Genomic DNA, 12,500 nt, shown 5'->3' with positions numbered 1-12,500 from the left:
ACCCACCCACCCTACCTACCCACCTAGTACCTACCCACCTACCTACCTACCCACCCCCACCTACAGCACCCCACCTACCCACCTACCTACCTACCTACCTACCTACAGTACCCTAGCTACCCACCTACCCACCTACCTACCTACCTACAGTACCCACCTACCCACAGTACCTACCTACCTACCTTCCCACCCACCTACCTACCTTCCCACAGTACCTACCCACAGTACCTACCTACCTACCCACCTACAGTACCTACCCACCCACCCCAACCTGCACCTACCTGCCTACCTACCTACCTACCTACCCTACCTACCTACCCACCCACCTACCCACCTACCCACCCACCTACCTACCCACCCAGTACCTACCTACCTACCTACCCCTACCTACCTACAGTACCTACCTACCTACACACCCACCTACCTACCTACCTACCTACCTACCCACCTACCCACCAGTACCCACCTACCTACCTACCCACCCACTACCCTACCTACCTACCCACAGTACCTACCCACCTACAGTACCTACCTACCTACCTAGCTACCTACACCTACCTACAGTACCTACCTACCCACCTAGTACCTACCTACCTAGCCCTACCTACCTACAGTACCCACCTACCTACCTACCTACCTACAGTACCTACCTACCTAGCTACCCACCTACCCACCCACCTACCTACCCACCTACCCACCCAGCACCTACCTACCTACAGTACCTACCTACCTTCCTACCTACCCACCCTGCTACCTACCTACCTACCTACCTACCTACCTACCTACCTACCTACCTACCTAACCCCAACCTGCCTACCTACCTACCTACCTACCTACCTACCCACCTACCCACCTACCTACCTACCTACCTACCCCCTACCTACCTACCTACCTACCCCACCTACCCACCCACCCACCCACCCACCCAGTACCCACCCACCTACCCCTACCCACCCACCTGCCTACCTACCCACCCACCCACCCACCTGCCCACCTACCCACCCCACCTGCAGTACCTGCCCACCCACAGCCACCCACCTACCTGCCCACCCACCTACCCACCCAGTACCTACCTACCCACCCACCCACCCACCTACCCACCCACCCACCTACCCACCTACCCCACCTACCTACCCCTACCTACCTACAGTACCCCTACAGTACCTACCCTACCTACCTACCTACCTACCTACCTACCTAACCTACCTACCTACCTACCTACCTACCTACCTACCTACCTACCTACCTACCTACCTACCTACAGTACCTACCTACCTACCTACAGTACCTACCTACCTACCTACCTACAGTACCTACCTACAGTACCTACCTACCTAGCTACCTACAGTACCTACCTACACTACCTACCTACGCTACCTACCTACCTACAGTACCTACCTACCTAGCTACCTACCTACCTACAGTACCTACCTACCTAGCTACCTACCCACCTAGTACCTACCTACCTAGCCTACCTAACCCACCCTGCCACCTACCCACAGTACCTACCTACCTAGCCTACCCTACAGTACCCACCACGCCACCTACCTACCTAGCTACCTACCTACCTACAGTACCTACCTACCTAGCTACCTACCTACCTACAGTACCTACCTACCTAGCTACCTACCTACCTACAGTACCTACCTACCTAGCTACCTACCTACCTACAGTACCTACCTACCTAGCTACCTACCTACCTACAGTACCTACCTACCTACTACCTACCTACCTACAGTACCTACCTACCTAGCTACCTACCTACCTACCCTACCTACCTAGCTACCTACCTACCTACAGTACCTACCTACCTACAGTACCTACCTACCTTCCTACAGTACCTACCTACCTACCTACCTACCTACAGTACCTACCTACCTACAGTACCTACCTACCTACCTACCTAACTAACCAACCTGCCTACCTACCTACCTACCTACCTACCTACCTACCTACCCACCTACCTACCTACCTACCTACCTACCTACCTACCTACCTACCTACCTACCTACCTACCTACCTACCTACCTACCTACCTACCTACCTACCTACCTACCTACCTACCTACCTACCTACCTACCTACCTACCTACCTACCTACCTACCTACCTACCTACCTATCTAACTAATTAACTAACCAACCTGCTGCCTGTTGAAGCCTGTGTCCTGGTCCTGACTGAGGAACTCCTCCATGGACACCAAGCGTGTGGTCGGCCTCTCCATGGAGTAGTCTGGTTCTGACTCCAGGGGAGAGGGGGCTCTGGGGGGCCGGAGAGGCTGTGTGTCCAGGGGGTTGATGAGGTCCCCAGCGGGTGGCACAAGGGCCTTGGGCGGGGTGGGGTAGGGCTCAGGGGTTGAAAGGTTGACACGGGAGTCGTCCTCCACAGGGAGAAAGTCTGTGATGGACATGACAGGACGAAGAACTCTGGGGCGGTCTGTGTCTGCTCTGCTCTGCTCCGTGGCCGCTGCTGGGCCTAGATGTGGGCTCTGGTTGGAGGACAAGGATATACAGTATTACATACGCTTAGTCAACATAGTTACAGTAATGTAGACTAGATAACGACAGGTGAGTTCTAGAGTTCTAGATGAACATTCTAGAGCAGGTAAGTTCTAGATGAGTGTTCTCAAGCAAGTGAGTTCTAGATTAATGTTCTAGAGCAAGTAAGTTCTAGAGTTCTAGATGAGAGTTATAGAGTAGGTGAGTTCTAGAGTTCTAAATAAGAGATATGGAGCATGTAAGTTTTAGAGTTCTAGATGAGCATTCTAGAGCAGGTGAGACCTAGAGTTCTAGATGAGTGTTCTAGAGCAGGTGAGTTCGATATGAGAGTTCTAGAGCAGGGGAGTTCTAGATGACACTTCTAGAGCAGGTGAGTTTTAGATGAGTTCTAGAGCAGGTGGGTTTTAGAGTTCTATATGACAGTTCTAGATGAGAGTTCTTAATACGAGTTCTAGAGCAGGTGTTTAAGCAGTGTTGTACATACCGTTGTGTTGATGTGAGAAGCTGATGGTAGCATGGCCTGATAGGCTGACGGTACTGATGGTAGCATGGCCTGATAGGCTGACGGTACTGATGGTAGCATGGCCTGATAGGCTGACGGTACTGATGGTAGCATGGCCTGATAGGCTGACGGTACTGATGGTAACTTGGCCTGATAGTTTAGTGCTACTGGAGATGACATAGCCTCAAGCACTGCCAAGGCAGCCCAAGGGGGGACAGGAGATTTTGCTAAGGGGTTAGCCCAGACCTCCGCGTACGAAGCAGGGTGTGGGGAGCAGGCCTCTGTGTGGAGGGCCCCGTTAGGGCCCATGGCGTGGGCGACGTCTAGTGGCGGTGAGGCAGTGGCGTAGGGCAGCGTGGACACTTTGGCAGCTGAGTTCCCATAAGATGGGGATTGGGGCTGGAAGGGTGGTGACGAAGACAGGTAGGGGGGCGACTGGTGGACAGGAGTTGACTGATGCACTGGGGGTGACTGGTAGGGGGCCGACTGGTGGACAGGAGTTGACTGATGCATTAGGGGTGACTGGTAGGGGGGCGACTGGTGGACAGGAGTTGACTGATGCACTGGGGGTGACTGGTAGGAGGGCGACTGGTGGACAGGAGTTGACTGATGCACTGGGGGTGACTGGTAGGAGGGCGACTGGTGAACAGGAGTTGACTGATGCATTAGGGGTGACTGGTAGGAGGGCGACTGGTGAACAGGAGTTGACTGATGCATTAGGGGTGACTGGTAGGAGGGCGACTGGTGAACAGGAGTTGACTGATGCATTAGGGGTGACTGGTAGGAGGGCGACTGGTGAACAGGAGTTGACTGATGCATTAGGGGTGACTGGTAGGAGGGCGACTGGTGAACAGGAGTTGACTGATGCACTGGGGGTGACTGGTAGGGGGGCGACTGGTAGATAGGGGTTGACTGACGAATGGGGGTTGACTGGTAGGGTGGAGACTGGTGGACAGGGGTTGACTGACAAATGGGGGTTGACGAGGAGCAGGAGGCGGCCGAAGCCTGGCCGGTCATGATGTTGGACAACTTGACGGGCACGTTGACTGGCACAGAGTCGATGGACTCCCCATGGGCAGACATGGTGCGCACAGTGAGCTCGTGGGCTGCCATCAGGGACTGGATCTGAGACGGGCCCATCAGGGCACTGCCCGCCGTTGGAGATGACACCTCCAACACCTAGGGTATTGCAGGAGAGGAGAGAGGGGTCAACAGCACAGACACACACTATCCTCACACCTCTGAGACAAACAATAGAAAAGTCAGCAGCGTGGGACAAGACATCACTACAGTCGAAGCTGAATCACCGACAAATACTGGAACACAAACACACACCACTGTCTTGAGAAAGAGGGCAATACAGAACCTCTCTTAAAACACTGGTCTGACAGACATACTCAATGGGCCTTTAGAGCTCAGAACCTCTCCTAAAACACTGGTCTGACAGACATACTCAATGGGCCTTTAGAGCTCAGAACCTCTCCTAAAACACTGGTCTGACAGACATACTCAATGGGCCTTTAGAGCCCAGAACCTCTCCTAAAACACTGGTCTGACAGACATACTCAATGGGCCTTTAGAGCCCAGAACCTCTCCTAAAACACTGGTCTGACAGACATACTCAATGGGCCTTTAGAGCCCAGAACCTCTCCTAAAACACTGGTCTGACAGACATACTCAATGGGCCTTTAGAGTCCAGAACCTCTCCTAAAACACTGGTCTGACAGACATACTCAATGGGCCTTTCGAGTCCAGAACCTCTCCCAAAACACTGGTCTGACAGACATACTCAATGGGCCTTTAGAGCCCAGAACCTCTCCTAAAACACTGGTCTGACAGACATACTCAATGGGCCTTTAGAGCCCAGAACCTCTCCTAAAACACTGGTCTGACAGACATACTCAATGGGCCTTTAGAGCCCAGAACCTCTCCTAAAACACTGGTCTGACAGACATACTCAATTCAAACTCATTTCAGAACTATCCCTCCCATCATAATTTCGTCGTCTTTTACATCCAAAACCTAAAACACTCTGCTCTGTGTCCAGTGAAGAAACATAGTACTACAGTTCTCGCCTTTCTCTTGTCAGCGTAGATTGTGTATCCGGTGACGCGGACCCCGTTGGAGGTCCCAGCAGCATCGATGGTGACAGGCAGCCAGCTGATGAGGGCGATTCCCGGGGACGGCCCCTGCTCCAGCTGCACGCCCAGAGGAGCGTCTGGGGGGCCTGGGAGACGATGGATTAAACATCAAACCACACGAGCAAATCTCAGCTCATAAACCGCCCCCTGACTACAGTCCTCTTCTCTAATCAGGGACTGTTTTAAAGACAGAGGTCACCAGTTGAGTGGCATCTCTGGCAAATCACTGACATGAATCAAACTAGCTTTCATGTAGAAACATAAAACCAGCAGTTCCTCAGCCCTCCTTACTTTGACTTGAGTATCTCTGATCTTCAGTATCTCTCACCCGTCTCGCAACACGTACCTGCGGCCAGCGTGGTGAAGGTGGTGGTGGCGGTCTTGTGTTCCCGTCTCTCCTGGGGAATCTCCCAGGGGGTTTGGTGCGGCTGAGCTTCCACCTTGACTGTGTACTGAAGGCTGGGCGTGAGGTTACCGAGGCACAGTGAGTAGCTGCCAGCCTTCACCAGTTCCATCTCCTCCTCGTTCAAGGACACAACATGCACATAGTTACTGTTGCTTGGCAGCCAGGCCAGGCTGGCCGAAGTGGCGGTGACCCGGTCGACTCTGAGCTGGGTGGGCGCCACACACACGTCCCTGCCCACCAGTAATGAGCAACGGAGCTGGTCCGAGTTGCCGCGCTCCGTCAGGCTCTGCACAGACACCCGGTAGGCCTTGAGGGTGACGTCTAGTCTCTCTAGGACAGCTTTAGTCTGGGAGCCGAAGGGCACGTTGAGCTTCAGCTCCTGGTCCACGTATACATTGTAGCTCCACACGTTGCCCCAGCCCGCCGGCACCAGCGGTCCGTCCCAGCTGATGATGATGCTCTTGGCCAGCTGCTTGATGAGGGTGAGCTTGCGCGGGTAAGGCACAGTGCCCACCCCCACCTCTAGGTCCAGATCCAGGCCGTTGGTGAGGGGGGCTGGGAGGGATGGATCCGAGGGGAACTGCTCCCCTGAGGGGACGGAGAGAGAAACCGGGACGGAGGCTGCTGACGTAGGGTCTGTCCTCTCAGAGGTACCTGGGCCCCCAAGGCAGAGGTGGTGCTGGTGACTGGCGCTGTGCAGGCTGCTGTCCAGCAGGGAGTTGTGGGATATATCCGTGCCCTCGGGAACGTGGGCGCTTATCATGTCGTCGTCTGAGACACGCTCCACAAAGTTGGAGGGGACCAGCCCTCTTCGCCCGTCCATCAGCTCTCCTGAAGAGGGACAGAGAGAGAGGGGACTTCCGTTTGGTGTTTTGTTTCAGACACTAAAAACTTTGACAGTGTTAAAGAAAATGGTGTTAACATGTTAAACTGTAACTTTCAGTTTTAAACTGTAACTTTCAGTGTTAAACTGTAACTTTCAGTGTTAAACTGTAACTTTCAGTGTTAAACTGTAACTTTCAGTGTTAAACTGTAACTTGCAGTGTTAAACTGTAACTTGCAGTGTTAAACTGTAACTTTCAGTGTTAAATTGTAACTTTCAGTGTTAAACTGTAACTTTCAGTGTTAAACTGTAACTTTCAGTGTTAAACTAACTTTCAGTGTTAAACTGTAACTTTCAGTGTTAAACTGTAACTTTCAGTGTTAAACTGTAACTTTCAGTGTTAAACTGTAACTTTCAGTGTTAAACTGTAACTTTCAGTGTTAAACTAACTTGCAGTGTTAAACTGTAACTTTCAGTGTTAAATTGTAACTTTCAGTGTTAAACTGTAACTTTCAGTGTTAAACTGTAACTTTCAGTGTTAAACTGTAACTTTCAGTGTTAAACTGTAACTTTCAGTGTTAAATTGTAACTTTCAGTGTTAAACTGTAACTTGCAGTGTTAAACTGTAACTTTCAGTGTTAAACTGTAACTTTCAGTGTTAACATGTCAACATAAAAAAAAACATCTAAATATCAGTGTTAACATTTCAGTGTACATTTTTTTACTTTCAGTGTTAAAACGTAAGGTTTTGGAGAAGTCCCACCTTCATAGAAGCCATCGTCATCCATACCGCCATAAACATAGATGTACTCCCCAGCAGTGAGAGGCAGCTCCACCTCTGGGTTATCATTGGGACCATCGTAAGGGTTATAGCTGGAGAAAAATAAAGCCGTATTATCAACGCTAAAGTATTATAAACACAACTCATCTCAGTGTTATTGTTAACTGTTGTAATACCGAGATTCTCTGTGAAAAATAAGAAGAAACATTCTTTAATTCTTTCTACTAATTAACGCCACTAAATCTCGCATCTAAACAATAACTAGGAGAAATCAACAACAGCGTGAAGTCATATGGCTGATTGGGCCAACGGTCTGTCTGCCAGTCCTTACCTGTATCTGGCAATGAACACCTGTAGCTGGGAGGCTCCCCTGAGGGCTGTGTAAGGCGCTGGGGATACATCGATGTCCAGCTCCTCCACTTCACTGGCCGTGTCAACCTGACAACATGACAGTCAACAATGAGGCTCTGGAAACATGTTGTACTCTGTGCTGGTTGGTGGGTAAGAGCTTGACGCCGGCAATTTAAATTCACGCACGGTTTTGTCCAGGAAAATATTACATATTCATGAAGAAAAAAAAATGTATAGCTGGAATCACTGGAATGTAAAGTGTCTTTAGATAAAAGCGCTTGCTAAATGGTATATACTTCGTATTGGAACTTTGATCTGTCATCAGAGGTCAAAACCTTCCCACCCTCTGGCTGGATCAATGCCTCCTGAATAGCAGAAAGCCACAAGCATCATTATTATTGTTTTTCTGTCATCGACTCACTCCCACTACATCAGACATTCTGCAAAGAGATTTATGTATAATGTGGGGCAGCTGGGTACAGTTCACAGTGGATTGGGACAGTGGCCACTTAAACAGTACCTTCTCTCAAAATACTCCCAGCATCAGCTTAATGATGACCGCCTATGTTTTCCTCTGGCTAATACAAACACCCTATTCCCTACAGGCTACAGTGCACTACATCCCTATATGGTGCAAAACGTGTTGAACAGGGCAGATACAGCTCCAATAGACACACTGATATAAAAACACACTGATATAAATGCTGAGTGTGTTTGTTCGTCGTCTGGTCGTATGACTAGTTATAGGGTATGAATGATACACTATACATGTAAACAATGAGAAAACAGACATCGTATTTATAGCTCCCCGCCTGGGAAAAAACCTTTTCAGGATAATCACACACAACTACTACAACCTTTTATAATCCAAAACAGAATCCACAGCACTGGGATTATCTCACTAAATATGAGCTTTAGAGAGCCAGCTGTTGTTGGTAGTGTCTGGATGGATGGATGGATGGAGGATGGATGGATGGCTGGATGAGAGGGAGGATAGACACTCACTACAGACATGATGAGAGGGAGGATAGACACTCACTACAGAGACTGGATGAGAGGGAGGATAGACACTCACTACATAGACTGGATGAGAGGGAGGATAGACACTCACTACAGAGACTAGATGAGAGGGAGGATAGACACTCACTACAGAGAGACTAGATGAGAGGGAGGATAGACACTCACTACAGAGAGACTAGATGAGAAGGAGGATAGACACTCACTACAGAGAGACTAGATGAGAGGGAGGATAGACACTCACTACAGAGACTGGATGAGAGGGAGGATAGACACTCACTACAGAGACTAGATGAGAGGGAGGATAGACACTCACTACAGAGACTGGATGAGAAGGAGGATAGACACTCACTACAGAGACTAGATGAGAGGGAGGATAGACACTCACTACAGAGACTAGATGAGAGGGAGGATAGACAGTCACTACAGAGACTAGATGAGAGGGAGGATAGACACTCACTACAGAGACTAGATGAGAGGGAGGATAGACACTCACGACAGAGATACTAGATGAGAGGGAGGCTAGACACTCACTACAGCGATACTAGATGAGAGGGAGGATAGACACTCACTACAGCGATACTAGATGAGAGGGAGGATAGACATGACAGAGAGACTCAGACCCAAAACTAGCTGCCTAGAACACAAAGCTGGACACTGCATGAGGGAGGGACTGCTGCTTCAAAACTCCAACCCAAAAGGATATTATCTTTCCCACTGCAAGTGTTGCATGTCTTTGGTCAATGTCCTACACCACAATGCCATGTGAGAGAGACAGAAAAAAAATGTATGCACAAAGCTGGAAACTGAATTAGAGAAGACCGAGACCAGCCAACCTCAACAAGGTCTTATTCTGTTATCTCTAACACTGATAGAAGACAGACCTCCAACCTCAACAAGGTCCTATTCTGTTATCTCCAACACTGAGAGAAGACAGACCTCCAACCTCAACCAGGTCTTATTCTGTCATCTCCAACACTGAGAGAAGACAGACCTCCAACCTCAACCAGGTCTTATTCTGTTATCTCTAACACTGAGAGAAGACAGACCTCCAACCTCAACCAGGTCTTATTCTGTTATCTCCAACACTGAGAGAAGACAGACCTCCAACCTCAACCAGGTCTTATTCTGTTATCTCCAACACTGAGAGAAGACAGACCTCCAACCTCAACAAGGTCTTATTCTGTTATCTCCAACACTGATAGAAGACACCCCTCAACAAGGTCCTATTCTGTTATCTCCAACACTGAGAGAAGACAGACCCCCCTCAACAAGGTCCTATTCTGTTATCTCCAACACTGATAGAAGACACCCCTCAACCAGGTCCTATTCTGTTATCTCCAACACTGCAATGTTCTGTATTTGCCAGTGTGTATTTAATCCCTAGCCAGTGTGCTCGTACAGCCAGTGCCGTGTGAGAGAGAAAGAAAGGCTAATGACGTTTTTTGTTAAGTCTATTAAGTCTGACATGCAAATCCACAGGACTAATAATGCCATTTATTGGAGACAACCCATGATCTGGACGACATGAGGAATATTTGAGTCCAATTGATTGAAAATAGCTTAGCAGTTATTCTCATGACAAAAGAAAAACATTTGTGTGAGTGTCGCAAATTATAGTACATGCTAATATTTTTGCTACTGTACCAGAGTTAAACTAAAACTAAAATGCTGAGTCAGTCTGATATGTCCACAATTATGATGCCCTTAGTAAGACTACTTCACCGCCACACATGATTCCAGGTCATGATTTAAAGTTAAATGGGAAACTCTCCATATGAAATAAATTGTGATTCTCCCTAGTGAGTAGTGATTCTCCCTAGTGAGTAGTGATTCTCCCTAGTGAGTAGAGATTCTCCCCAATGAGTAGTGATTCTCCCCAATGAGTAGTGATTCTCCCTAGTGAGTAGTGATTCTCCCTAGTGAGTAGAGATTCTCCCCAGTGAGTAGAGATTCTCCCCAGTGAGTAGTGATTCTCCCCAGTGAGTAGGGATTCTCCCCAGTGAGTAGTGATTCTCCCCAGTGAGTAGTGATTCTCGCTAGTGAGTAGTGATTCTCGATAGTGAGTAGTGATTCTCCCCAGTGAGTAGTGATTCTCCCCAGTGAGTAGTGATTCTCCCCAGTGAGTAGTGATTCTCCCCAGTGAGTAGTGATTCTCCCTAGTGAGTAGTGATTCTCCCCAGTGAGTAGTGATTCTCCCCAGTGAGTAGTGATTCTCCCCAGTGAGCAGTGATTTTCCCTTGTGAGTAGTGATTCTCCCTAGTGAGTAGTGATTCTCCCTAGTGAGTAGTGATTCTCCCTAGTGAGCAGTGATTCTCTCTAGTGAGCAGTGATTCTCCCTAGTGAGTGGTGGTTCTCCCTAGTGAGTAGTGTTTGAATGATATGAAACAGAGCTGGAGCTCTCACCTCATGTGGCGTGGGGCTGGTCCTGCGTGGGCTGTGGTGGGGGCTGTGGTGGGACTCGGCTGACTTGGGGGAGAGGTGGGTGGTATCAGATGCAGACTTGGGGGTGCTGGAGGACTTGGTCAGGCTGATGGTGGGCAGCTCACGGTGCTTTACGGTGGGGGAGCGTGTGAGACCCGCAGCATGAGGGTTGGCCCCCATCCGTAGAGTTGTTGCCACATCTAGGAAGAAGAAGACACTTCATGAGCAAACACATACCACTTCTGGTTTTTCATGTTTATTAGGAAGGACGGTGAGAGAGTGAGAGGAAAGATGGGATGATAGAGCGTAATAGAAGAGCGATGGGTCGGATCGGAACCCATGCGAGTCGCAGCACGTGTTCTGGAGGCAGTGTCCTAGACAGCTGGTCACCCCAGGCCACACACATATAACCCCAACTCTCCTGCTTGTAGTTAGCTAGGTGGTTGGTGTGCAGGCTGCTAGGCGACCAGTAGGACGTGAAGGTAGTGGAAGCAGGCAGGCCTACGTCATCCCAGGCTGATTAAACAGTGGAGTAAAACCCTCCTGTCTACATCTTTCTCTATGCTTAATTACATAAAAATCATACAATGTGATTTTCTGGATTTTGGTTTTAGATTCTGTCTCTCACAGTTGAAGTGTACCTATGATAAAAATGACAGAACTCTACATGCAAGTAGGAAAACCTGCAAAATCGGCAGTGTATCAAATACTTGTTGACCCCACTGTATATGGATGGATATAGATATATATGGATGGATGGATGGATATATGGATGGATATAGATATATATGGATGGATATATATATATATGGATGGATATATATATATATGGATGGATATAGATATATATGGATGGATATAGATATATGTATGGATGGATGGATATATATATATATGGATGGATGGATGGATATATATGGATGGATATATATATATATGGATGGATATAGATATATATGGATGGATATAGATATATATATGGATGGATATAGATATATGTATGGATGGATGGATATATATATATATATATATATATATATATATATATATATATGGATGGATGTATGGATGGTTATATGGATGGATATAGATATATGTATGGATGGATAAATGGATATATGGATGGATATATGGATGGATATATGGATGGATATATGGATGGATATATGGATGGATATATATATATATATGGATGGATGGATATATATATATATGGATGGATGGATATATGGATGGATGGATATATGGATGGATATATGGATGGATATAGATATATGTATGGATGGATGGATATATATATATATATGGATGGATGAATATATGGATGGATATATGGATGGATATATGGATGGATATATGGATGGATATATGGATGGATATATGGATGGATGGATGGAAGGATGGATGGATATATGGATGGATATATGGATGTATATATGGATGGATGGAAGGATGGATATATGGATGGATAAATGGATGGATATATGGATGGATATAGATATATGTATGGATGGATGGATATATATATATATGGATGGATATATGGATGGATATATGGA

The 12,500-nt window shown here is 47.8% G+C and overlaps 1 protein-coding gene across 7 annotated transcripts in view; it reads right to left on the bottom strand.

The window, feature by feature from the left end:
* Window positions 1–12,500, bottom strand: part of LOC124014772 (peripheral-type benzodiazepine receptor-associated protein 1-like) — a 241,513-nt gene that overhangs the window by 56,933 nt on the left and 172,080 nt on the right. For 6 of the 7 annotated variants that reach the window (XM_046329861.1, XM_046329863.1, XM_046329864.1 and 3 more), the window contains 7 exons: window positions 10,924–11,141; window positions 7,481–7,587; window positions 7,132–7,241; window positions 5,486–6,376; window positions 5,074–5,225; window positions 2,981–4,177; window positions 2,142–2,486 (listed from right to left, as the gene is read on the bottom strand). In XM_046329861.1, coding sequence (XP_046185817.1) covers window positions 2,142–2,486; window positions 2,981–4,177; window positions 5,074–5,225; window positions 5,486–6,376; window positions 7,132–7,241; window positions 7,481–7,587; window positions 10,924–11,141 — 3,020 coding nt within the window. The remainder of the gene's footprint in view (window positions 1–2,141; window positions 2,487–2,980; window positions 4,178–5,073; window positions 5,226–5,485; window positions 6,377–7,131; window positions 7,242–7,480; window positions 7,588–10,923; window positions 11,142–12,500) is intronic. The other variant, XM_046329866.1, reaches the window with a different exon arrangement.

The sequence above is a fragment of the Oncorhynchus gorbuscha genome, linkage group LG02 (genome assembly GCF_021184085.1).
Source record: "Oncorhynchus gorbuscha isolate QuinsamMale2020 ecotype Even-year linkage group LG02, OgorEven_v1.0, whole genome shotgun sequence".
Classification (NCBI taxonomy): Eukaryota; Metazoa; Chordata; class Actinopteri; order Salmoniformes; family Salmonidae; genus Oncorhynchus; species Oncorhynchus gorbuscha.
The sequence above is the reverse complement of the archived record's forward strand: the minus strand, read 5'-3'. Positions and strand labels throughout refer to the sequence as shown.